The sequence below is a fragment of the Vombatus ursinus genome, unplaced genomic scaffold, assembly GCF_900497805.2.
Source record: "Vombatus ursinus unplaced genomic scaffold, bare-nosed wombat genome assembly UNPS02010822.1, whole genome shotgun sequence".
NCBI classification, from domain to species: Eukaryota; Metazoa; Chordata; class Mammalia; order Diprotodontia; family Vombatidae; genus Vombatus; species Vombatus ursinus.
Genome location: NW_020950600.1, coordinates 1,132,979 through 1,159,335, shown reverse-complemented (window position 1 = coordinate 1,159,335; position 26,357 = coordinate 1,132,979). Strand labels below are relative to the sequence as shown.

The 26,357-nt window shown below is 48.5% G+C and overlaps 2 protein-coding genes across 4 annotated transcripts in view; one reads left to right on the top strand and one right to left on the bottom strand.

Moving 5' to 3' along the window:
* Nucleotides 1–168: 168 nt before the first annotated feature.
* Nucleotides 169–24,463, top strand: MAP4K1 (mitogen-activated protein kinase kinase kinase kinase 1). 3 transcript variants are annotated; one of them, XM_027855253.1, is made up of 31 exons: nt 169–1,691; nt 2,813–2,870; nt 2,960–3,050; nt 3,557–3,621; nt 4,016–4,071; nt 4,862–4,909; nt 5,079–5,121; nt 5,216–5,288; nt 5,517–5,648; nt 6,014–6,076; nt 6,231–6,312; nt 8,107–8,223; nt 17,583–17,658; nt 17,983–18,041; nt 18,349–18,404; nt 18,712–18,756; nt 18,895–18,937; nt 19,196–19,349; nt 20,242–20,321; nt 20,523–20,607; nt 20,968–21,044; nt 21,136–21,196; nt 21,402–21,510; nt 21,600–21,658; nt 22,134–22,237; nt 22,552–22,723; nt 22,956–23,021; nt 23,591–23,680; nt 23,788–23,858; nt 24,157–24,212; nt 24,304–24,463. In XM_027855253.1, the coding sequence occupies exons 1-31, from the start codon at nt 1,593–1,595 to the stop codon at nt 24,371–24,373; spliced, it is 2,460 nt and encodes an 819-aa protein (XP_027711054.1). In that variant the 5' UTR covers nt 169–1,592; the 3' UTR covers nt 24,374–24,463. The 3 variants fall into 3 exon arrangements, with proteins under 3 accessions (XP_027711054.1, XP_027711053.1, XP_027711056.1); XM_027855252.1 differs by having other exon boundaries at nt 171–1,691; nt 17,580–17,658; XM_027855255.1 differs by lacking the exons at nt 169–1,691; nt 4,016–4,071 and having other exon boundaries at nt 17,580–17,658.
* A 249-nt stretch (nt 24,464–24,712) lies between these two features.
* The window catches only part of RYR1 (ryanodine receptor 1), a 94,234-nt gene continuing 92,589 nt past the window's right edge, over nt 24,713–26,357 (bottom strand). The window contains exons 100-103 of the mRNA XM_027855298.1: nt 26,166–26,230; nt 25,379–25,479; nt 25,180–25,231; nt 24,713–24,957 (exon numbers count right to left, since the gene is read on the bottom strand). Coding sequence (XP_027711099.1) covers nt 24,862–24,957; nt 25,180–25,231; nt 25,379–25,479; nt 26,166–26,230 — 314 coding nt within the window. The 3' untranslated portion in view covers nt 24,713–24,861. The remainder of the gene's footprint in view (nt 24,958–25,179; nt 25,232–25,378; nt 25,480–26,165; nt 26,231–26,357) is intronic.

Here is a 26,357-nt window from a genome sequence, read left to right as displayed (position 1 = left end):
GGGTCGCACGTGGCTTCCTCTTCCGGGACCTCTCCATTTTGGCGCGTGCGCACTGGCACCGAGGGAGAGCGGGAGCGCTAGAGAGCACCCACGGTGAAGGAAATGGGGGGGGGAAAAAAAAAATCCCTCGGGAGCCAGTGCGCAGGCGTACCAGGGTCGCTCTCGCCTCTCTCCCCCTCCCCCTAGTGTCGCTCACTCTTCCACCCCTCTGAGTGGGCGGGACCAAAGCTGCTGCATTGTTGCCCCTCCTCGCCGGCTCCGTCACGTGTCAGGAGGCAGCAGCGCCGGAGACCCCGGGACACTCCCGGAGGGTCTGGGTGCACGTGGACTTTGTGCACACGTGGGACTTTTACGACTCCGCATCCAGCAGGATCCCTTACCTGTCCCCCTCTTGGTGTCTCCTCGTACACCTGGCCCCCTCCTTCAAGAAGGCCCCTCCTCCCGTGGATTGTCTCCTAGTGTAGACCATTCTCTCCCCAGGGAGACGGAAGGCGGGGGAAGGGTGGCGGTCAATAAATGAGTGACTCGATTCCCCTTCACCCGGGTCTCTGTGAACGTGCTAAATAAACCCCGGAATAATCAGAACGGGGTGCAAATGCGGCGACTCCCTCCTCTTTCTCCCCACTCTGGTTTCCCTTCCAGGCCCCCGGGGAGCACCTGGCACATAGTAGGTGCCTAATAAATGCTTGATTGATCGTCTCTCTCCCACGAGACTCCACGTCTCTCCATCTCTGCCCGGTGACTTGACAAGACACGGGTCAGTGGGTCAATAGCATTTTTAAACACCCAGTAAGTGCCAGGCCTTGTGCTAAGCAGTGGCACCTAACCAAGAGCGGTGGGCAGTGAGCCACCCGGGCTCACTCCCACTCTAGCCCCGCCTGCTAAAACCAGGTGGGAGAAATTGAGCTGGGGGCTCTCCAAGGTCCTCTCCAGACTGGCTGTGCCTCGCCTTCATCTCAGCTCTTCCACTCTCCAGCCCAGATGCTTTAGATCTCCATAGAGAAGGCTCTCAATTTAGGCTGGTTCACTTGACTTGACCATGGTCTCTGTGTTTTCTTCTCCATCATTTTTGTGCCTTTCCCCACCCTGTATTCCTCCATCCCAACCTGTCTTTAGTCTCCCTGCTGGGGATCCATCACGTTCGCTGTCCTGCGTGGAGAAAGGGGGAAGTCCCCCACCGGATCGATAAACCAATAAGGCTTTGTTTGCATCTCATTTACATTAGAGAGTCCGGTCTAAAGGCAAAAAGGAACCCCCTCCTTTTACCCCAGAGTTGCACTGTGGTCCCCTGGGGCCACAAAGTCAGCTTGGGCCTGGCTCTCCCTCGGCTGGAGAGCTAGGCTGGGGGGGGGAAGAGTGAAGAGGGAGGGGCCCCCCTAGTGAGGCCTGGGCAGGAAGCGAGAGTGGGGGCCCTCGCGGCTGGCGGGCAGGGGAGAACATACCGCCTGCCCTCCTCCCACGACTGCTGCTGCTGCTGCTGCTGCTGCTGCTGCTGCTACAGGCTCTGAGTCAAGCACCCTGGTTCACAGAGGGCTTCCAGGAGGAGGCAGCCCTCCCCCTCCCCACGGGCCTCCCCCCACCCTATCCCCAGCATGGACAGCGCAGACCCGGACATCGCCACCAAGGACCCTCTGGACCACTATGAGCTGCTGCAGAGGGTGGGGGGCGGCACCTACGGGGAGGTATTCAAGGTGAGGGTCCCTTCTCTCCTCTGGGCCCATGTCCTTTGCCTCCTCTCCTCTAGGGCTCTCATACCCCCTCCCCAAGGCCTCCATTCCCCTTCTCTGGGGCCACCTCCTTTCCCCCAAGTCCTTCATCCTTTTTTTCCTCCCAGCCTCCATCCCCAGGAACTTTCTCCTCCCCTCACCCCCCCCCCGCCCCCCACTCCATTCCCCTTGTCCACAGTCTCCCCTTTCCCTCCAAAGACCTTCATTTTTCTCTTCCTCCTAGCCTCCATCCTCAGGAACTTTCATCTCCTTCCCTCCATGGCCTTCATCCCCCTAATCAAAGTCTCCACCCCACCCCAAGTCCTTCATCTTCTTCCTCTCAGCCTCCATCCCCCATCCTTCTACCCCCCCCCCCCCCCCCCCCCCCCCCCCCCCCCCCCCCAGAACCTTCAATCCACCTGTCTCGGAGGATTTGGGGCAGAATTCTGAACTTTGCTTCTAATGAGGTGAAGCAACAGGGACGAGGCTGGGGAAGGTGATGGAGGCCTCTGAAATCGTCCTTTGCGTGGTGGAGGTGGAGGGAAGGAAGCATCACCCCAGAGGCTTCCTCCCAACTTACTTATTATTTATGGACTTATTTTAAAATTACCAATGGCTGCTGGGTGGAAGGAAATTAGATTTTACTCTGCTTAGCTCAGGAGAAAAAACTAGGTTTGAAGGTGGAAGTGAGAGAGAAACAGATGGATTATCCTTCAATTTAAGGAACAGCTACCCTAACTATTAGCATTAAAAAAAAAAAATGGAAATGAGCTGTGGGTTGGGGTAGGGAGTTCCCTTTCACTAACTTGTTTCTCTTTCCGAGGCTGGATGACCAGTGACTGAGGATGGGGATGGGGAAGTGGGGGGATTCGTGCTTCCAGAAGGGCTTGGGGTAGATGGTCACTGAGGTCAACTCTCTTCTCCTTCGTCTCACTTCATTCTTTTATCCCAGGACCTTCTCTTGGGTGTCGGGGCTTCTAGGGGAAGCCCGAGTGAGTTACCAGGAAGAGGAGGCATTTGTACACCATTGTGCTCATTTGCTCATTTGTTCCAAGTTTATAATCTCCTGCTCCCCCCTTCTCCCCATTGCCCCCTTCCTTTCCCAGGCTCGAGACAAGGTGACAGGGGAACTCGCAGCTCTGAAAATGGTGAAGATAGAACCAGGTAAGGTTGAGCTTTGACACCCCTCTCAATCCTTAACCCTGGGATGCCTGGTCTCCACACACACACACTGACCCTTTCTCTCCCTTCAGATGATGACCTAACCATCCTCCATCGGGAAATCCTCATTGTGCGGACCTGTCGGCACTCCAACATTGTGGCCTACCATGGCAGCTACCTCTGGTCAGGGCCAACCCGACAGCTTCCTGACCCCTCAGACTGGCTGCCCGCCCCCTAGATTGACTTTCTTACCCCTAGACTGATTATTCACTGCCCCCCCCCATTTCCTGACCTTCGGACCAATTCTTCAAACCCAAGACTAGTTCTTTATCCTCAGATTGGTTTCTCAACTTCTACACCATCCCTCTGGATCCCCAGACAGAATCTCTAACCCCTCACACCAGATCCTTGGCTCCTGAAAGTGGCCCTATTACCCCTCAGACCAACTTTCCTGATTCTCCTTCTCCCCCACCCCAATCAGGCTCCCAAATGGCCTGATGTTACCTATATCCATTTCCTGGTAGTGTCTCCTAAAGCTGAAGAGACCCAATACTATGGATGGCCAAGGCATTTCTCTGAATAAGGCCCCTAGACTCCTAGCCTCCCTGAGCCTGAACTTACTCTGGCTGATTCTATTCCTTCCTCTCCCCCACCCCATCCCTGCCCTCTTCCCTGTTCCCCCACCCCAGGCTTCAGAAGCTATGGATCTGCATGGAATTCTGTGGCGCTGGCTCACTCCAAGACATATACCACAGTAAGGAGGCGGGGGGGTACCCTCCCCAAGTGGAGAAGCAGCCTACCACTGACCTCCCCAGCTTCCTTTAAGTCCTAACTAAAATCCCACCTTCTACAGAAAGCCTTCCCCACCCCCACTCCCCTTCATTCCAGGGCTATTCCAGTGCCATTCATTCCAGATTGTAAACTCTTTGAGGGCAGGGACTGCCTTTTGCTTCTTTTTTGTATCCCCAGTGCTTCACACAACACCTGGCATGTAGTAGGCGATTAATACGTGTTTACTGATTGACTGATTAACTCTGCCCGCCGCTCCCCCCTTTACCCATCCCTTTCTCCTCATTCCTTCTGCCCTCCTCTGAGTAGTGACTCAGCCCCCTGATCCCTGGGGTGGGGGTGGGGGGGGTCTGTTGCAGTGACTGGCCCTCTCTCTGAGCTTCAGATTGGCTACATCTGCAGAGAGGTACTCCAGGTGAGGATGCCACTTTCCTGATCCCCTCTCCCCCCTCTCCCCCCTCTTCTCTCCCCTTCCCCTCTCCCACTCTTTGTTTTTATTTTGTATATAGTTTGTTGTACTGGGGGTTGAAGTTCTGCCTCTGGCATTTATTGGCAAGAGCCTTAACCTCTCAGTACTCCAGGAAATTTTAAAAAAAATTTATTTTTAACATTCATTTTAAAAAATTAAATTTATTTTTAACATTCATTTAAAAAAATTCTGGGTTCCAGATTCTTTCCCTCCCTCTGGTCCCTCCCCTCCCCATTGAGAAGGCAAGCAATGTGCTATCAGTTATACATGTGAAGTCATGCAAAACCTCTTCCATATTAGTCCAGGCAAACTTTCTTAAGACTGAGTGTCAGAGAAGGTGTCAACCTGCATTGGTAGAGGGAGTTTCCTCTCCAGGGAGGTCCCTACACCAGGTTTGGCCCCTGTCCCTATCCCTTATTCCATACATTTGATGTTTACTCACCTGTCTATCTGTTCTTTCCCTCAAGAACAATGTAAACTGCATCAAACAGGGATTGTTTAACTCTATCTTTGTATCCTTGGTTCCTAGCACATGGTAGAAGCTTAAAGAATGCTCCCACTCCACCAAGTTGCAGCCTCCTGGTCCCCTGATCCAACTCCTTTTCCCTCTAACCCCAAATCTCATAATACCCCCAACCTCAGTAAAACTTCCCTGACTCCCACAAGGAGCTGCAGGGGAAGGGATTCTGGGTGAACCCAGCCCTTTTCTCTTTCCTGTTCCCCTTGTTCTCCCTAGGGTCTGGCCTACCTACACAACCAGGGCAAGATTCACAGAGACATCAAGGTGCTTTGGGGGTCAGGGAGGGGGCTTCAGGAAGTTTGTGAGGAGGGAGGAAGGGAGGCTTCCTTGAGTTAGTGCTTAGCATAGTGCCTAGCACAAAGCAGGCATTTAATAAATGTTTATTGCTTGATTGAGGCCTGATTTTTTTTCTCCTCCCCCACCCCCAATCCAGGGAGCAAATATTCTCATCAATGACAATGGAGAGGTTAAGCTTGGTGAGTGGGGCTGGGAGAGCCCAGTGGGGTGCACCGAGGAGGGATCTGGAGAGGCAGAGGACCCACAGCTACTATGTTATTCCCTTCTCTCCAGCTGACTTTGGTATCGCAGCCCAAATAGGGGCCACCCTGGCTCGACGTCTCTCCTTCATTGGGACGCCTTACTGGTGAGGAATTTGGGGCGAGATCAGGGAAGGGGGATAGTGAGGGCTGATGGCTCCGGGAGTCTCCCCAGGTCTCTTGTGTTCCAGGTCTGTCCCACCTAATTCTGCTTGTCTCTGTCTCTCTACTTTGTGTTGTCTTATCTTTAAAAGGCTGCTGGTGTCTCTGAATCTATCTCCGTACCTCTGAGTTTTCTCTCTGTCTCAGATGATCTCTGTGTCTTTACCCCCCAGGATGGCCCCTGAAGTGGCCGCTGTGGAGTTCAAAGGAGGGTATACAGAGCTTTGTGATATCTGGTCTGTGGGGATCACAGCGATCGAAATGGCCGAGCTACAGCCTCCGATGTTTGATGTGCACCCTCTGAGGTATGGCCCATGCCCATGAGCTACCTCCTGACCCCTGGCCCAGCACCCGGGAGCCCTCCTGTGCTCAGACCTTGAGACACACCCACTGTTGGTCTCAGCCCTTGGGAGCCTTCATGCTTTTTCTGGGAGCCCTTATGCTAAGTCTCTCAGAGGCCGTGCTTGGCACCTGAGGCCCCCCATCTTCAGCTCCAGGGACCCCCATTTGAACTCAGAATACCCCTTTCCCAACCCTCTAGGAACCCCCTCTTTATTCTGACCCCCTGGACTGCCCCCCTTCCCAGTGGCTTTACGAGAGGAAGTTAAGGAGGAAGGAGATATCCAGTAGTGGGGTCCTGAACCCCCTCTTATACTTTCATCTTTCCTAGAGTGCTTTTCCTCATGACCAAAAGTGGATACCAGCCCCCTAGACTGAAGGAGAAGGGACGATGGTGAGGGGGAGACCCCGGGCCTGGGGAGGGCATTGGTGGTTTGTGGTGGGTAGGGGGAACGTCAAGCTGGAACCTGGGAACCTGGGAACTAGTGTGTTTCTCTGCTCCCTAGGACATCCTTGACAGACACAGCCCCTGTCCTTTGCCCCTACAGGTCAGCTGCTTTCCATAACTTCATCAAAGTCACCCTCACCAAGAACCCTAAGAAACGGCCCAGTGCTGCCAAGATGCTCAATGTGAGATGTGTGCTCATATGTATCCACAGCCCACTCCCCTGAATCCCTGCCTCAGAACAACTAGGCAAAACCAGAAGCAGTGGATAGATATTGTGGGTTTCAATTCAATTTAGTTTAGCATAGCTGAGATTAACAGTTTGTCCCTGCCCACCAGCAGCTGCTATCCTACAGGAGAGATGTAATACATATGCAGGGCTGGAGTTTAGGAGTCAAATTAGGGCTAACTGTCTAGATCTGGCATCCATCTGTTTTTTTTTTCTTTTTTGGTGAGGCAGTGGGTTTAAGTGACCATCCATCTGTTTAAAGGGGATGATTGAACCCATGTGAGGAGATGAGACCACTGAAAGGAATAGTATAGGGAGCAGAGAAGAGGACCTGGAACAGAGCCTTGGGTGACATCTTTGTTTTGTGAGTAGGAGGGGCTCATGCTCCAAAAGAGGAGACTGAGGATGAGTGGTCAGAGAGGCATGATAAGAACCAAGATAGAACGTTATCATGGAAGTCAAGGGAGGACCCATGAGTGCCCAAATATTGCAGAGGTCAGGAGAAATGACGATTGAAAAAGGTCACTGGAATTTAGCAATGAAGAGATTGTTGGTGACCAAGGACAGGGCAACACATGGAATTTTGGCTACATAACAGAGTTGTCCAAAGGTGGGATGGCTCATCATTACTGGAGGTCTTCAAGCTAGGCTGGATGACCATCTGTTGGAGATATTGTAGGAGGCGTGCCTTTGATGGCCCTCCCAGTGCTAGAATCCTGTAGAAGGAGAGAGATCATAGCAATTATATGTGTTGTTATATTTAGTAGTTATTTATATCCATATTATTATATTAATTATTCAGAAAGTGCTTCCAGAATCAGCCAGCATTCAAGGGCATTGTTTGTCAAATTATAAGCCAGAGAAGTCTTGATTTTTACATACTGATACATATTTACTAAGCAGCAAGGGAGACTGTGAAAGGGAGATGATGGCTATACTTAGAGAATCTTCAGGCAAAATTACTTTGGAAGATGGAGACAAGAAATAAAAGAAATCCTAAGTTGCTTGTTTCTTCCCAAGGACCTTCAGAAAATCAGAGTCAAGTGTGGGAAGACTGGAAATGTAGGCAGGGGTCAGGTTATGAGGACTTGATGTTTTCCTCTGGAAGTAATGGTGAGCCTGGAATTTGCTGAGTGGGAGCATGACATAGACTTGTACTTTAGAAAAACTCACCTTGTCACCTGAATGGAGGAGGTTGGAGTGGGGAGAGAGTTGGGGCAGAGAGATGGGTTAGCAGGCTGTTACAATAGTCCAGGTGTGAGGCGATACTTGCACTAGGGTGGTGGTTGTGTGAGCAGAGAGAAGGGAACATATTGGAGAGATATGAAGGTGGACATGGCAAGGTTTGGCAAAGGATTAGATATGTGGGGCAAATGAGATTGAGGAGACCAGAATGACATCACTGATCCCTTTCAGGACCCAGGGAAGTCCATAGCCAGAATCCTCCCTAGTGGCCTTCCTAGGTAATCCCCCTGCCTACAATTCTTGCCTTGCAGGTCTCCCAATACCCCACCTAGGAACCATGGGCTTCTTTCAGGCTCCCTAACTCTTCCCCCTCAATTACCCTTCCCTAAGTCCTCTCTGATACCCAGTGAGAGATGATGCCCTGACACTTGACCTTTGTGGAGGAAGACTGAGGGATTGTTTCCTCCCCCTTTCCTCACACAGACTTCTACATGCAGAAACTCAGTCCCAGCATTCTCAATTCCCTTTTCATGTTCCAACATTGACCCTTCTCCTCCACCTCTAGCACCAGTTGGTGTCCCAGCCAGGATTGTCTCGGAGCCTGACTCTGGAATTGTTGGAGAAACTGAGAAACCCAGGGAAGACCCCTTTGGGGGGTGAAAGTGAGGAGGAAGAACCTGAGGTGAGGACACCAGGCATGGGCAAGGGTGGGTGGGAAGTATTGACTACTTCATTTAGGTAGATGCTACTGTAACAACCCACTTCAAATGTCTGCTTCTCCCATAGAGACCACAGTATTGCCTTAAGTGGGAATAGAATTAGTTTGGCATTTCAGAAAACCCTGGAAAGATTTATATGAACTGATGAAATCAAAGTAAGCAGAACCAAGAGAATATTGTACACAGTAACAAAAATATTATAATGATGATCAGCTGTGAAAGTTATTCTCACCAATAGAATGATCTAAGACATTTCCAAAAAACTTACGATGAAAAATGCTGTCCACCTCCAGAGAAAGAACTGATGGACTCTGAATGAAGATTGAAGCATGCTTTCAAAAAAAACTTTATATATAAATGTTTTATATATATGTATATATATATATACACATACAAACATATATATATACATACATATATGTGTGTGTATATATCTGTATCTATATATAAAAACTTTATATATAGAATTGGTTTGGCATTCATCTAACCTCACCCTACCTACCCAGCCTCAGCATCCAAAGTTCCAGGCTGCTCCATACTTCTTCTCCCTCCAGTCCAAGCTTGGCTAATCATCTTTCCACATCAGTGGGAATGTTCCCTTCATACCTCCTTCCTTCCCTAAGGATTTCCATTCCATCCAACAGTGTCCATTTGGGATTGTCACTCTATCCTTCAGAAAGGTCTCTGGGTCCAGGCCAACCTCCAGGGCTCTCTCCCTTCCCTCCCCCCCACTCCTGCTTTTCTGAGCTTCCCCAACTTTCCATGGTGAGCCTTTCCCTCTGGCCTTGGATTCTCTCCCAATCTGGAGGGTAATTGAATTCTGCAAGATAAAGAAGCCACCCCAGCCTCCTTAGCAGACATTTCCATGTAGTGAGTGGATGGATGCCCACTTGTTGGAGAGGCAGATTCAAGACGGAATCCATTTGGGCCACTGAAATCCCCTGCAGCTTTGAGATTCTGGGATTACTGGAATTGGAGGTGGGGGTGAGGGAGAAAGTGAGGGAAAGGTCAAAGATACCCAAAGATGAGCCTTGGTGGCTAGGAAGAGGTTGGTGCACTTAGAGGAAGGAAGGAAAGGCGTTTGGAGGTCCTGGTCTGTTTGAGGGCTGGGGCAGGGAAGATGATGAATTCAGTTTTGGTTGTATGTGAGGTGTCAGCAGAGCACCCTACAGATAGGTGGAGATTTGGGGCTGGAAATGGGCATATTTATGGACTGCTGCTAGGCGTATTTGTGTATTTGGGTTCCCCGCACTCCCAGCTCTTTTTGTTGTTGTTTTTAATATTTTCTTTTTTTCCAATTACATGTAAAAACAATTTTTCACATATGTGCTTTTTTAAAATGTTGAGTTCCAAATTTTCTCCCTCCCTGCCCTCTCATTGAGAAGGCAAGTAATTTAATACAGGTTATATGTGTGCAGTCATGCAAACATGTTTCCATATTAGTCACATTGTAAAAGAAAAGACAGACCAAAAAAAATCCCAAGAAAAATGAAGTTTAAAAAGAAGTATGCTTCAATGTGCATTTAGGATCCATCAGTTCTTTCTCTGGAGGTGGATAGCGCTTTTCATCCTAAGTCCTTTGGAATTATCTCAGATCATTGTATTAGTGAGAATAGGTAACTCTCACAATTCATCATCATTAAGATGTTGCTGTTACTATGTACAATGTTCTCTTGGTTCTGCTTACTTCAATTTGCATCAGTCCGTGCAAATCTTTCTAGGGTTTTCTAAAAGCATCCTGATTATCGTTTCTTATAATACAATAATATTTCATCACAGTCATATATCACAACATGTTCACATTCCACAATTTATGGGCATCCCCTCAATTTCAAATTCTTGGCCACCACATGAAGAGCTGCTATAAATATTTTTGTACATATAGGTCCTTTTCCTTTTTTTTTTTAATTTCTTTGGGATAAAGACCTATTAGTGGTATTGCTGGGCCAAAGGGTATGCACACTTTTATAGCTCTTTGGGTTTAGTTCCAAATTGCTGTCCAGAATGGTTGGATCAGTTTACACACCAACAACAGTGCATTAGTGTTCCAGGCTTCCTACATCCCATTCAACATTTGTCATCTTCCTTTTCTGTCATATTGGCTAATCTGATAAGTGTAAGGTAGTACCTCAAAGTTGTTTTTATTTGCATTTCTCTAATCAATAGTGATTTAGAACATTTTTTCATATGACTGTAGATAGCTTTCATTTCTTCAGCTGAAAACTGCTTGTTCATATCCTTTGACCATTATCAATTGGAGAATGACCTGTATTCTTATATATTTGACTCAGTTTTCTATATATTTGTGAAATGAGGCTTTTATCAGAGAAGTTTGCTATAAGTCACTCTCACCAACCCCCACCACCCCCCTGGCAGTTTTCTGCTTTCCTTCTAATCTTGGCTTCTTTGGTGTTATTTGTGCAAGACGTTTTTAATTTAATGTAATGAGAATTATCCATTTTACATCCCATAGTGCTCTATCTCTTGTTTGGTTATAAATTCTTCCTTTATCCATAGATCTGACAGGTAAACTATTCCATGCTCCTCAGTTTGCTTATGGTATCACCCTTTATGTTCAAATCATGTAATCCACTCTGCTATCTGCTTCTGTTTAATGGGTGAGTTCATCCCATTCACATGCACAGTTATGATTATCAACTATATATTTTTCCTTCATCCCTACTTTTCCCCTTCATTTATCCTTCTCTCTCTCTCTCTCCTTTCACCCTTTCCCTGCTCAAAAGTGTTTTGCTTCTGACTACTGCCTTCCACAATCTGCCCTCTCTTCTATTAATCCTACCCCCTTCTCTTATCCCCCCACCACTTCTTTGTAGGGGAAAGACAGATTTCTAAACCCAGCTGAGTATGTATGTCATTCCCTCTTCTTTGAGCCAATTTCATTGGGAATAAGGTTCCAGGCTTGCTTACTGCTCCCTTCTCCTGATCTTACCCTCCACTGTAAAAGTTCTTTCGTGCCTCTTTTATGTGAGAAAACTTACCCCACTGCAACTCTCCCTTACCCCTTCTTCCAGTGCATCCCTTTTTCTCACCCCTTAATTTTATTTTTTGGATATCATCCCATCACAGTCAATTTATACCCTTGCCCTCCTTTTAAATGCTCTAATGATGATAAAGTTTTTAGGAGTTAAAAGTATCATCTTCCATGTAGGAAGTTTAACCTTATTGAATCTCTTATGATTTCTCTTTCCTGTTTACCTTGAGTCTTACATTTGAAAGTCACATTTCCTATTCGGGTCTGGTATTTTCATCAGGAATGCTTGAAAGTCCCCTATTTCATTGAATATCCATTCCCCCTCCCCCAAAGGATTATACTCAGTTTTGCTGGGTAAGTGGTTCTTGGTTGTAATCTTAGCTCCTTTGCCCTCTGGAATATCATATTTTAAGCCTTCTGATCCTTTCATGTAGAAGCTGCTAAATCTTATGTCATTATGACTGTGGCTCCACAGTATTTGAGTTGTTTCTGGCTGCTTGCAATATTTTCTTTGACTTGGGAGCTCTGGGATTTGGCTATAATATTTCTGGGAGTTTTTATTTTAGGATCTCTTTCAGGAGGTGATTGGTCGATTATTTCGATTTCTATTTTACCCTCCAGTTGTAGGGTATCAGGGTTGTTCTCTTTGATAATTTCTTGAAATATGATATCTAGGCTCTTTTTTTTTATCATGGCTTTAAGATAGTCAAATAATTCTTAAATTATCTCTCCTTGATCTATTTTCCAGGTCAGTTGTTTTTTCCAATGAGACATTTCACATTTTCTTCTATTTTTAGAAAATTCTTTTGATTTTTGTTTTATTATTTCTTGATGTCTCATGGAAAAATTAGCTTTCACTTGCCCAATTCTAATTTTTAAGGAATTATTTTCTTCAGTGAGTTTTTGTACCTACTTTTCCACTTGCCCAATTCTACTTTTTAAAGGGTTCTCCTCTTCAGTAAATTTTTGTACCTTTTTTCTGTTTGGCCAATTTTGCTTTTTAAGAAGTTCTTCTCTTCAGTGGATTTTTGTGCCTCATTTGCCATTTGCCCTATTCTGTTTTTCAAGGTGTTATTATCTTCATTATTTTTTGGTGCCTCCTTTGTCAAGTTGTTGACTCTTTTCTCCATGATTTTCTTGCATCACTCTCATTTCTTTTCCCAATTTTTACTTTACTTCTCTTAGTTGATTTTTAAAATCCTTTTTTGAGCTCTTCCAGGAATTATTTTTGACTGTAAGACCAATTCACATTTTTCTTTGAGGCTTTTGACCATTTTGATATTGTTGTCTTCTTTTTTCTTTCTTTAAATTAATTTATTTTGATTTATCAACAATCACTTCCATAAGCTTTTGAGTTTTAAATTTTTCTCCCCCTCTCTCCCTACCTCCCTCCCCAAGACAGCACACAATCTGATATAGGCTATACATATACATTCCTATTAAACATATTTTCACATTCGTGATGTTGTAAGTAAGAATTAGAACTAATGGGAGGAACCACTAGAAGGAGGAAACAAAACACAACAGGAGAAAATAAATTAGCAAATAGTATGCTTTGATCTGCATTCAAACCCCATAGTTCTTTTTTTTGGATGTAGATAGCATTTTCCATCATGAGGCCTTTGGAGATGTCTTAGATCCTTGTATTACTGAGAAGGGTTAAGTCTATCAATATTAGTACCTAACTGATTATGTTATTCCCTTGTTGAGCCAAATCTGATGAGAGTAAGGTTCAAACAATGCTCATCTCCCTCCCTTCTTTCCCTCTTCTGTAATAGGTTTTTGTGCCTTTTCCTGTAATGTAATTTACCCTTGTCTGCCTCTTCCTTTCCTTTTCTCTCAGTACATTTTCTTATTTAGATCAGATTAATCCACTTATTTGGATCCATTTAACCTACTTGATTAGATTTTTTTTTTTGTCATTACATCAAAGTCAACTTATACCCACCCCCATTATGTATATTCCTTTAACATGGTATAATAACAATACAGTTCTCAAGGGTTACAAGTGTCTTCTTCCCTTGTAGGGATGTAAACAGTTTGCCCTTATTAATAATATGTTGTTTCTTTCTGTCCCATTTACCTTTTTATGTCTTTCTTGAGTCTTGTATTTGAAGATCAAATTTTCTATTGAGCTCTAGTCTTTTTATCAGGAAGGTTTGGAAGTCCCCTATTTCATTGGATATCCATCTTCTCCCCTGAAAGATCATGCTCATTTTCACTGGGTAGTTGATCCTTGGTTGTAATCCAAGCTCCTTTGCATTATGGAATATCATGTTCTATGCCCTACAGTCTTTTAATGTAGAAGCTGCAAGGTCCTGTGTAATCCTGACTGTGGTTCCATGATATTTAAATTGTTTCTTTCTGACTGCTTGCAGTATTTTCTCTTTGACCTGGTAACTTTGGAATTTGGCTACTGTATTCCTTGGTGTTTTCAATTTGGGATCTCTTTCAGGAGGTGATTGGCGGATTCTTTCTATGGCTATTTTACCCTCTGGTTCTAGGACCTCAGGACAGTTTTCCTTTATGATTTCCTGAAAGATACTGTCCAGGCTCCTTTTTTCATCATGATTTTCAGGTAGACCAATAATTTTTAAATTGTCTCTCCTGGATTGATTTTCCAGGTCAGTTGTTTTACCAATGAGATATTTTACATTTTCATCTATTTTTTTTCATTCTTTTGTTTCTGACTCTCATAGAGTCATTAGCTTCCATCTGCCCAATTCTAATTTTTAACAAATTGTTTTCTTCTATTAGATTTTGTACCTCCTTCCCTATTTGGCTAATTGTATTTTTTAAGGACTTGTTTTCTACAGTTAATTTTTGTCCTTTTCTTTCCAAGCTATTGACTCTCTCTTGCATACCTCTCATTTCTTTTCCCATTTTTTCTTCTACCTCTCTCATTTGACTTTTAAAATCCTTCTAGAGCTCTTCTAAGAAGCCTTTTTGGGCTTCAGACTAGTTCATGTTCCCTTTTGAGGTTCCAGATGTGGGTTGGTTGACAATGTTGTCCTCTTCAGAATTTCTGCCTTGATCTTCACTCTTCATATAATAAGATTTGCTTATTTCCTGGCGTTTAAAGAGATTGAGCTCTCCTGCTGGGAGCAAAGGGCACTGACCTAAGCTTCTTGCGTTGGGAGCCTAGGACCTGGTCACTGGCTTTGTGTGCTGGGGCCTCCAATGCTGACAGTTGGAGGCTGTAGGATTCTGGCAGCTTACCTGGTGTTGGGCTGAAATCAGCAACACTGGAACTCTAGGGGTAGGATTGGGTTGTGTGGTTCCTGGAGATTTCCTGCTCACCTGGGCCTTAACTTCCTTTTGCTTTCTTCAGCTCCTTTCAGATGGATGTTGTAGGGTGTTTATCTACCTGGGGCCCCTTGGAGCACTGCTTCCCTTGGTTTTACTGAGGCACTGGGAGTGCTAGTTGCTGTAGAATGCCGAGGCACCTGGTGGTTTTCTGAGCTGGTTTCCATCGGTTCCCCTGTCCTCAATGAGGCACTCAGGGGTCCAGGTGTTGGTGTTTGCCTGCTCCATCACCTGGGCTTCAGGATCTCCTGCTGGTATGCTGAGGTGGGGCTTTCTGCTAGCTTGCTGGGATGCCTCCCATTCTGTACTGCTCCCCTTTCCCCAGGGTAAGAGGGGTCTTTCCAGTTAATCCCTCAAGCTACCTGGGTTACTGGACTGCTGCACCCCATCTTTCTACTGGTTCAACTGTTCTAGGGTTTTTCTGTTTGTTTGTTTGTTTTTTTGTTTGTTTGTTGTTTTTGGTTGGGCAATGGGGGTTAAGTGACTTGGCCAGGGTCACACAGCTAGTAAGTGTTATGTGTCTGAGGCCGGATTTGAACTCAGGTCTTTCTGAATCCAGGGCTGGTACTCTATCCACTGCGCCACCTAGCTGCCCTGCTCTAGGGTTTTTCTGGGGCAATATTTTCTGGGCTTTCAGAGGTTGGTAAGGGAGGGTAAGAGCTACTTATTTCTTACTCCAACATCTTGACTCCGGAAGTCTCTGTTGTTTTCTTCTGATTTTGTGTCTTGATCTTCCCTGTCACCCCAGTAACTTTCTATGGTCAGGTACTTTTTTGGTTGTTGTTTACTCATTTTTTCAGCCTATTTCTTGACTTTTAACTTGATGTTTAAGTTGGGCTCTGCTCCAGGAGTGGAAGGGACACTATTTCAAGCTTCAGGTTTTTCGTGCTGATGTTTTCTGAGCTAGTTCTGGGCGTCTATAAGTTTTCAATTCTTCTTTTCTTTTCTTTTTTTTTTTTTTTTAGGCAATTGGGGTTAAGTGACTTGCCCAGGGTCACACAGCTAGTAAGTGTCGCCACCTAGCTGCCCCCCCCCCCCCCGAGTTTTCAATTCTTGTTGTTTGTTTGTTTTTTGGTGAGGCAGTTGGGGTTAAGTGACTTGCCCTGAGTCACACAGCTAGCGAGTGTTATGTGTCTGAGACCAGATTTGAACTCAGGTCCTTCTGACTCCAGGGCTGGTGCTCTATCCACTGTGCTGCCTAGCTGCCCCTAAGTTTTCAATTCTTCCAAGAAGGTATGAACTAAGGAGATGGGTGGTCACTGCTTTCCTGGCTTGTGCTCCGGTTGGTGAGCAATCATAAGCACTCTTTTCCATCCTGAAACTGTGACCGGGTCCTCACTCCTGCTGGTGCTGCTGGGACTGTGACCTGGAGTACAACGGCGCCTTGTTCCCAATGCTAGCAGAGGATCCCCTGTGATCTCCTTCTGACCAGTTGTCTGACTCTCTTACTTTCTGTGGACTGAGAGCTCTGATTCAGTTGCCCATAAGGCCTGCCGCTGGCTTGCTGGGGTGCAGCCTAGGCTGGTGTGAACTGTACTCCACCCTCACCCCAGTGAAACAGACCTTTCCCGCTGACCTTCTAAGTTGTCTTGTGCTGGGAAATTGTTCCATCCTATCATTTTGTGGGTTCTTTTGCTCTAGAATTCATTTTGAGGCATTATTTTAACACTGTTTGGAGGGGAATTTGAGAGAGCTCAGGCAAGTCCCTATCTTTGCTCTGCCATCTTAGCTCCACCTCTCCCATAAGCTCTTTGCTGACCAGAGTCAAAAGCTATTCATATTTTTATAACTCACTGTATTATTCCATATTGCTTTCCAAAAAAGTTTGAATTGATTTAGGGCTATACTAGTAACACACAGTAATACCTCTTTAACTATATCCCCACCATTATCAAGTCATATCATCTTTTATTATCTTTGCCAATTGTATGGAGGTCAGGTGGAATCAAAGAATTGTTTCAATTTGTACTTTTTAAAGTATTAGAGACTGTGAATATTTTTTCACATGATTGTTGATAATTTGTGTTTCTTATTTCAGGAACTTCCTTTTCATATTTTTTGATCACTTATCTGTGGGAGAATGGCATTTACTCTTATCCAAGATCTAGAAGAAACTGACACATTTATATCAGATTTTTGTCAGAAATGTTTAACAACAATGAAAAAATTTGTCTAAGTCATCTCTTTCCTTATTTTGTATTCACTGCTTTTCATTTGGCAAAAGTTTCTTATTTTTATATCATCAGATTCATTTATTTTGTCTTTAATTTTCTCAAAGTCATGGCTGGTTAACTCTCTCCACAGTCGTGACAGATTATCCCCATTTTTCAAGTGGAAAGATCAGAAAAGGGGAGGTGACTTGCCCATGTTCATATAGATAACAAATGTGAAATAGAGCACTTGAACTCAGGTCCAGTGGGGCATAGTGAATACTGTATTGGCGAATCAGGAACAGTGGGTTCACGCCTCAGCTTTGCCATTCCTTAGCTGTTTGACCTTGAGCAAGTCCTCTCAGGGATTCAGTTTCCCCTTTTTTTTTGTGAGGCAATCGAGGTTAAGTGACTTGCCCAAGGTCACACAGCTAGTACGTGTCAAGTGTTTGGTTTGAGGCTGGATTTGAACTCAGGTCCTCCTGACTTCAGGGCCGGCACTCTATCCACTGTGCCACCTAGCTGCCCCTAGTTTCCTTTTTGTAAGAAAGAGTGGTTTAGATACTCTCTAAGGGCCCTTCCAGGTCCAAGCCCAAGCCCTCCCACCTCGCTCTCTCTTTTTATGACCTTATTTCCAATTCATTGTTCTTTCACGGTGAGAGCATTTGTGTCCTATCTGTCCCCTGTTCCAGATCTTCATCTTCCCCTCCTTTAGTTGTCTTCTTTCCTGGATAGATCCATAAAGGACAAACATCCATGAAGGTGAGGACTGCCTGCCTCTGTGGTCCCATGGCCATGACCTCCACCTCAGTGGCCACCCTGGGGCCCCTTGATTGGCTCCTGTCCCCCCACCTTGTCCTCCTTTCCACAGCAGCCTCCTGCCGTTCCTCGGAGGATCCATTCCACTCACCGAGCTGGCTCATTAGGTATCTCCAGCCTGGACTCTGGTTGTGAGTATAGAGAACCCCTGAAGCCCAACCTCCCTAACCCAGACCAGTTAAACTTTGAGATGCTCAAATTCAGACTCCCAGTTCTAATCCCCCAAATTATTTTTATTTATCCCCCAAATTCTTGTCCCTTCCATCTGAAACCTAGAAACCACAGCTCTGACACCCTTAACCCTGTCCTGCCATAAACTCCGCCCCCAGCCAGAAACCTAAGATCCCACAAATGGGCAGCCAGAATCCTATGCCCAACCCCATCACCCATTTCATCCCAACTTCCTGAGAGCCCTGGGTCTACTCACTTCCTCATAACCTCCACCCCTTCACCAGGCCAGCACATGAAGTTCAGACCACTGTGTTCAAAGAAGCTTGGATCTCAAACTGACAATGTGAGGACACTTTCTCCTTCAATGACTCCCTTCTCTACCCCTAGACTTCTACCTTTCCCAGAACCCTTTCTGTAATATTTCTTTTCTTTCTTTCTCACCCTTCTCCTGGGAAGATCTCCATCCTCTTTACCCACTAATCTCCCTTTCCCCCAATTAATCAGTCATTCAAAAAGCAGTGCAGTGCTTATTATGTGCCCAGGCAATTATACTAAGTGCTGGGGACACGAAGCTAAAGGGAAACAGTTGTTCCCTGTCCCCAAAGAGCTTACAGTCTAACAGGGGGAACCCATCATTCTTCCTCTCCCAGATTTCTGGCCAGGCCCCTGACCTTAGGAGCTGGGACAGCATCCCCAGGAGCACCAGGTGAGGGAAACTCAGCAGTAATGGCAGACTTGGAGGGAGACTGGGAGGAGCCAGGAGAGATGGAATGTTGGGGGGAGATGACAAAGAGACTTGAAGAAATGAAAAGGGACAGAGAAGGGACTGGGGGATGACAAGACATTGGAGGAGATGGATTGAGAAGACAGAGAGGGGTAGGATAAGACAGAGACTGTGAGGGACTGACAGAAGGCAAAGAGAGCCTGGGACTGAGGAGACAGATAGGAACAGAGAAACAGCTGGAGGGAAGGAGGATTTCTGGGAGGTTCAGCTTTTGCTCTTTTCTTTTCAGGGAACAGTCTGATGACTCAGACAACGATTATGATGATGTGGACATGTGAGCCAACCCTACCCCTACTAGGCACCCTCCCTGTTATCCCAGTCTCCAGCACCCCCGATTTCTCAGTCCCCAATTCCCTGAGTCCCCAAAGACAAACTGATGCCAGATCACTCTCATGATAAATTCCTATTTCAGCCCAGCTCCTACAGTGGACGTTCCTCCCCCGCTCCCCCCCAAGGTGAGATCATGGGGACACATGGGGGCTGGGATTCCAGGGTCCCCAGGGCTTCGGGGTCAATTTACCAAAATCCCCTCAGGGACTGGTGACTGGAATGAGGGGATCCTCAAGGGACTGGGACTCAGGATGATGGGGTTTCCTAATGCATACTGGGTCCTTCCAGGGTTGGGCAGTTGACTCAGTTTCCCTCTGGGACACTGAAAAGGAGAAGAATTCTAGGCATGTCTTACTGGTATGCCCTCCTGCCTCTCCTTGCAGTCCAAAATCCGGAACCCATCAGATGAAGGTTCTAGTGATGATGGGAGGCTGAGCCCCGGGGTCTTGGTTCGATGCTCCAGTGGACCTCCTCCCCGCATACCCCGCCCTGGGCCTCCTGTGGCCCCCCGAAGTCCCCACCTCTCTGCTCGATCAGGTAACTGGGGTGAGGTGGGATATTCAATTGAGGGAAGGAGCTTCCCAGCTGGGAACCTGGATATCTGGTGCTGATGAAACAATGGATGTTGTATTAGAAGGCAGGAGATCCCTGGGTTTGACCCTCAGCTGGGACACTTGCTGGCCATGCGACCATGAACAAATCACTTAACCTATCTGAGCCTCATCTTCATCTGTTTTTTCATCTGCAAAATGTAGCTAACAGCTGGATTCCTCCTGTGGGCACTTGTTACTTCTAGAATCAAATGCAGATGCCTTTGTTTGATTTTTAAAGCCCTTTGCCGCCTGGCTTCATCCTGCTTTTCCAAGCATATTATACCTTCATGCTCTTTGTAGACTAGCCCAGCTGGCCTATATTCCATCATGGCCTGTGTTCATGCCTTTGAATTGTCTCCCCCCTCCCCCTCCCCTCTTCTCAGCACGCTCATGTGCACATACACACACACACACACACACACCACACACACTCACACTTCCTCATTTAGACTGTCCAGTTGCATTTAAAGGTCAGTTCAGGCACTACTTTCTACATGAGGCCTTTCTTTATTCATCCCTCCAGAAGCTTGTCTCTCTCCTGCCAAATTATCCTTTATTTTGCTTGTGTGGGAACGCTTCCTTTCCCCCGATAGAAAGTCTTAGGGTAGGAACTGTTTCTTTTTTTCTTTTTCTATCCCCAGTGTCTGACTCAGGAGTATGCGCTTAATAAATGTTTGTTGATTGAGCAAAATGAGATGACATATGTAAAGCACTTTGCTGACCTTTAAAATGCTATTTTAAGTCTTAGCTATTATTACTATTATGAAATAATATATGTAAAACTTTTTACTGCCCTGAAAGTGCTATGTAAATACCAGGGATGATTATCTTTTCAGACCCCTCCCTCTGGAATCCATCCCCCTCAGGGTCCAACCAGCCTCCCATTTTGCCTCCCAAGAAAGAGAAAAGGAAAAAGGTGAGGACCCCTGAAACCTATGGCTTGGGGGAGGGGGAGGGACTCAATCAGAGGAGGACCTTGGCTGGAATGACCGGGTATAGGAAATCTGTGTCCTTGATAGTGCCACACATTTAGGGGTAGTGGGAGGAGGGGGTTTCTCTGTTCTTCCCAGGGTCTCCCAGGGTCCTCATGACTGGGTCTGCTCCTCATCGTGCCTAGGACTGTGCCCTCCTGGTGAAAGTATTCAATGGCTGTCCCCTCCACACCAGCAGTACTGCTGCCTGGACACACCCCACGACCAAGGGTGAGGGCACCAGGGTGGGGCTGGAGGTGGGCAGAGGGTTTGGCAGTGGGCATGGGAAGAGAATCCTGGATTCTTACAATGTCAGAATCATAGATGTCAGCACCAGGTAGGGCCCTTAGAGACCTGTTAGTGCACACTTTTTACTTTACAGATGGGAAAAGGGAGGCCTAGAGTAGGAGGAGCTTGCATAAGACCACACAGAGAGAGTAAGGGCCAGAGCTGGGGCAAGGATGCACCTGGTAAGGGCTGGCTGGGGGAAGGTGGGGAGGGAAGGGCTATGAGAGAGTTGAGGCCTGGCCAAAAAGAGCCCCAAGGATGTGGCTCAGGCAGCCTGTGCCTCTTTTTTTTCGGCTTGATCAGATCAGCACTTGCTCTTGGGGGCTGAGGAGGGGATCTTCGTCTTGAACCGAAATGACCAGGAGGCCATGTTGGAGATGGTGAGTATGGTAGGGTCCTGGTTAGGAGGACAATGGATGGGATAAGGACAAATTGAAGACCCCTTTCCTCTTTCCCTCCCTCTCTCCTCAGCTTTTCCCCAGCCGGACAACCTGGGTTTACTGTATCAACAATGTCCTAATGTCCCTGTCAGGTATGTTAGGGATGGGGGACAGGAGGGTAGAGGGAATGTGATGGGGATGCTAGTTGAAAGGAGGAGATGGGCAGCAGACTGGGAGATATGAGAGAGATGGGGGCCTGAGAGAGCCAGAGAGAAGTGGAAGAATGAGGGGAACTCCCTGGAGGGGGTCTGATGGAGGAGGCATCCTTGAGATCCTGATTCTCATCTTTTCTCCCAGGAAAGACCCCCCAGTTGTATTCACATAGCCTCTTGGGACTGCTGGATCGCAAGGAGACAAGAACAGGGGGACCCATTTCCCATATCACTCCCCACCGTCTGCTGCCCAGGTTTCAACATCACCCCAACATCACTCTGAAATCCCCCCTCCTTCCAGAAGACCCTTCCTAATTTCACGCTCCCTCCCCTACTTCCTCAGGAAGAATGTGGTATCCACCAAAATCCAGGACACTCGGGGTTGCCGTGCCTGCTGTGTGGGTGAGTGAACCCCAAAACTTAGGAAGGGTTCTGAGGATGCTAGTAGAGAGAGGATGCTAGTAACAGAGTTCCAGTATCAGTGATGGTGGTAACTCTCAAACCTCAGTGAGTGGGGCTCAGGGACTCAGGCTTGGAATTCTTTGGGGCTTCCACTTGGGCTGGGGTGGAGTGTCTTAGGGATTTCCAGCCGTAGGATGGCACAAGGTGAGTCAGGGTGCCCACTGAGGAAGGGACTGAAGATCGCATTTGCATGAGATGATCTGGGGGTCTTGAGGTATCCCTGGGGGAAGGCTCTCAGAGGGAACTGAGCAGGAAATGATAGTGGGCAGTGGGAGGAGATGCAGGACGTCTGCGTTGGGGTGACTGGGCATCTCTGTTAGAGGGGTCCCAGTTGGAGGAGGCCTCTCTTGGGTTAGTGGAGGATGTGTCGCGGGGGGCCCAGGGTCTGGGCATGACCTGGCACCCCACTCTGCAGCTGAGAGCCCCAGTTCCGGGGGCCCGTATCTGTGCGCCGCGATGGAGGCTGCCGCCATCTTGCTCCAGTGGTATCCGCCCATGGAGAAGTTCATGCTCATTAGGGTATCTGGGCCCGCGAGGGGCGGTTCTGAGCCGAGGGTGGGAACCCCAGGACGCACCCCTACTCCTGCTCTGTGCCCTAGCCCTGGGGCCCCGTGGGTAAAACCAGCTTGCTGTGAGCTCCGCCCACTGCTGCCTAAACCACGCCCCATCGAAAGTCCGCGCCCCCATTGGCCAGTGAATGGCGGTCTTGTCCCCTCCTCCCCAGGGAGGTTCGGCCCTCCCGGCCTCCCGGTAGTCCCGCCCCGTCTCAGGCGCGAGTTGCCATTGGTCGATGGCTGGAAGGCACGCCCCTCTCCCTCTCTCCCTCTCTGCAGCAGGTACCCTTCCCGCTGCCGTCCCCGCTGCGAGTGTTTTCGTTGCTGGCGGCGCCTGGGCCCGAGCTCCCGGAGGTGTGCGTGGGCGTGAGCCCAGGGCCTGCTGGCTCCGTGTGCTTCCATAATGTCCGACTTGGCCCTCTCTCCAGCTGGTTTGGGACCACAGGAGGCAGTAAGGGGGGGACCGGACGATGCGGTCTCTGGGAGGGGGGCGGGACCCCAGAGAAGGGGTGGGGATTTACGATGGGGGCGGGGCGGGGCCTCAGAGAAGGCGCTGGGATGGGGGCGTTGAAGGAAGGGTGGGGTCTTATGGAAGAGGTAGGGGTTTGATGGAGGGGCGGGGCCTCAGTGGAGGGTCGGGGCCTGGCTGGTGCCTCAGGTCCCTCTTTCATCTCCATTTCCAGTACAGAGTGAAGGTCCGGTGCAGGTGACCCAGCTGGCAGATGACTTGATCCTGGTGCTGCTAAATGGTTAGTGGGGCCCTCTGGGGGTTCCCGGCCCCTTCCTCCTCCTTCCCTACAACCCACTGAGAACAGGGGTGTTTTCCCTCTTTAAACTTCAGACTTCTTTCTTCCTGGACCTAGAGACACCTCTCAAGGCCAAACCCCTAAGAAACCCAGGGCCCCGAGGATTCCCCAGTATACTCAAGACCTCCCCTAGCTTTCCAGCCTCCTCCTCGCAACATCCGGCTTGCTGCTGACCCCTTGGATAATGTTCTAAAACTTCTCCAGCCCCTTGAGAACTGACCCTCATATAATCCCCCAGGACATCCCCCCAACTGATCCTGCATTCCCTCGACCCCCTTACAACCGTCCGGGATCTCCCAACTGTCCTGTGATTGTCCCTGACATTCTCCCTCAGGCTCCTTTCTATTCCCTGAGCCTTCCAGGGCCAACCTCCTGAGAATGGCCAGAACCCCATTCTCACTTCCAGGGCCCCTTATAAGCACCCCCAATGTCCTCCCCTCCATTCCTACCCCTAAGGACCCCTGTTCTTCCCAACCCCAACCTCATGACCTTTTTCTTTCTTATCCCTGAAGGGAACCTGAAGCTGGTGACTAGGGAGGGGACCCCAGTACGGGGGCTGAGGGCCCCAGAGCTCCCCCTCAGTGAGTCAGTGGAGGCTGTAGGTATGTAGGGGTGAGGAGGCTTACGGAGATGAGGCTTGGAGCTTTATGGGAGTGAGTGCTCCATTGGTCGGCGCTAACCAAAACCCTTCCCCCCCTTCCCCTTCCAGCCCTGGTTGGTGGCCGGATCCAGGTCTTCTGGAAACATGGTGTGCAGGTGTGGGCTGTGGGCTCTGACCAGGTGAGATTCCAGAGCCCTGGTACCCTCAACCCCCCTGACCACCTTGCTCAGCTGTCAGTACTCCCACCCATTTCCAGTCCAACATCTTCCTCCCCAGAAAGAGTCACAAGACCTGGGTTCTAGTTCTGACTTTGCTCCTGCCATACTCTGTCCTTGGGCAACTGCCTTCCCCTCTCTAGGCCTCAGTTTCCCCATCTGTGAAATGGGAGGGGGTGTTTGGACTAGAGGATGTCTAAAGGACCTTGTGCAGCATTTGAAATGTGTGTGAGCTGCGTTGACCTATTTCCTCCTTACACAGCTTCTTCAGGAGCTAAGAGACCCTTCTCTTACCTTTCGCCTGCTGGGGTCTCCAAGGTGAGAAGGGAGGATGCTGACAGCAGGGAAGTTGTGGGAGGGCAATCCTGGGAGGACATTCTTAACGTATGTGTATCCCCGCTTTTCCTAGGCCTGTGGTGTTGGAGACGCGCCCTGCCAATGACCCCAATGCTCCTAGCAATCTGTACATCCAGGAGTGAAGCTTGGGTCCGGCTGAGCCCAAACTGAGAGCTTTGTCACGACCCCAGACACACACAGATGTTTCCAATAAATATGATCCTGCACCCTCACTTCTGGCGGCTGTTCATCCACTTGGGAGAGCTGGACACAATTACTCCTAGACCCCCTTCCCCTCCCATCTCTGTGATCACAACGATGTTCCATCCCAGGGGTCTCGGCGTCTGTATTTGGGATTTTCGGGGTCCCAGTTTTTGTATCTATGATTCTAAAGTCTGATGGAAGAATCTCTGAATGCCCCCACCCCCACCTCCAACCTCCTGCCCCAGAACGCTTCCAAATCACACCCCAGCACACCCAACTGCAACTACAGAAGAAACCCTTTACTCCAGAGCGGCCCTTTTCCCACCAGATATGTTGCACTGAGGGGAGCTGAGCCCCAGGACAGGGGATTCCCCAAAGTGGCATAAGGCACTTGAGGTGAGGGCAAATGAAGGGGAGCCTCGGTTTCTCAGGCCAGCTGGTCTTCATACTGCTTTCGGAAACAGTCACCAGCTGGGAAGAAATCCCAGCAGCGTTCCTGATACATCTTCCAGACATAGGACTCCTAGTGGGAGAAGGGATGGGGCAGACAGCCCAGGCAAGGGAAGGAAGGATGGGAAGTCAATGCTCCTGGTTTGAATCTCTTGGACCCCCTTTTCCCCCGAGGCTATCTCATGCATCCCTGTTCCAGCATCTCCTCTTCCTATCTAGGCCTCCTCCAGAGCCCCCCAAAGTGTCCCAAGTTTTTGGATGTCCTCCCCATCAGGTATCCCACAATCCCCCTCACCTGTCCTGTGTGCTCTGTCTCATCCTTGTTGATCAGATACATCAGGAAGAACCTAACGGGGAAGGACGAACATGTCCTAAGGGGACCTTGAGCCCCCACCTCCTTCTACCTGCTTTCTTCTCCCCTGGGTATCCCTTCAGTTTCTCCAGTCTCTTTGGAATTCTCCCGTCCCTGATTGGCCAGCAGAGCCAGCACTCACATGTAGTTGGCCAGGTTGTGCTCCTCCAGTGTGTGGGTCTCAAAACCATGGGGTGTTGTATCAAAGTAGTCACTTCCAATGCCACAGATGAAACATTTGGTCTTGGGGGCAGACAGTGGGATGGGGGAAGAAGGGAAGCATCGGGGCTTGAGATCTGGTCAGCCTCTCTATATCCCCGTGGGACCCTCCCGAGCCCCTCCCCGATAACCTTCTAGAGAGCCTCTACAAGAACCCCCCCCCCCCGACCCTCCACAGCCCTTTCTAGACACCCCCTGACTCAAGATCTCAAAGCTCTTCCCATACCCCTGGGGCCTATAAATCCTACACAGTTATCAAGAACCCCCAAAGCCTGTCAGGGTCACCCTGGGACCCCCAATTCCCTCTCACGCACTCCCCAGGACCCTCAAATCTGCCCATATTCTCCTCCTCCCCAGCTGCTGCACAGACCAGTGCTCGCTCCCCCTCTCCCCTGGCTCGTTAGGGAAAAGTGTTCTCTTGGTCCCTCCTCAGATTCCTCCTGGCCCTCATCTTTGAGGACTTGTCAGTCCCCGTCGTGCTGTGAGATCCTCGACCCTATCATGCACTACTCTGTACCATACTCAGATGTGCCCTCTTGATTTGCCCAGCCCTCCCCCCGAGGTGACTCCCGAGTCTGGGAAGTCCTAGCAGCAAGCATAGGGCCCTGCACACAGTAGGCATGTTGCCTGCTGAATGAACGCACTTGGATCGCACAAAACGCTCCCCAGACCTCCCAGATTCTCTTCCCAGATTCCCCCAGGGCTATCACCTCCATATCCTCCTTCACTTGCTCTTGTTGGTCTCGGAGCTCCCCAAAAGCATCAATGATCAGACCTGAGGGAGGAGGGGAGCACAGGTCACGATCACTCCATTCTGACCCTTTCCCTTGACCCTGACGTCCATCACATCCCCTCTCCGGCTTTGACCACTCCCCTCCCAGGACCCCTTCTCCCCCAGCCTA

Bases quoted from the DNA above. Each gene is read 5' to 3' on its own strand.
- MAP4K1 (XM_027855252.1), top strand. From the start codon at position 1,593: ATGGACAGCGCAGACCCGGACATCGCCACCAAGGACCCTCTGGACCAC. The intron at 3,051-3,556 runs GTCAGGGCCAAC...CCCCCACCCCAG, and splicing joins TACCATGGCAGCTACCTCTG to GCTTCAGAAGCTATGGATCT. The intron at 18,938-19,195 runs GTGAGATCATGG...CTCTCCTTGCAG, and splicing joins CTCCCCCGCTCCCCCCCAAG to TCCAAAATCCGGAACCCATC.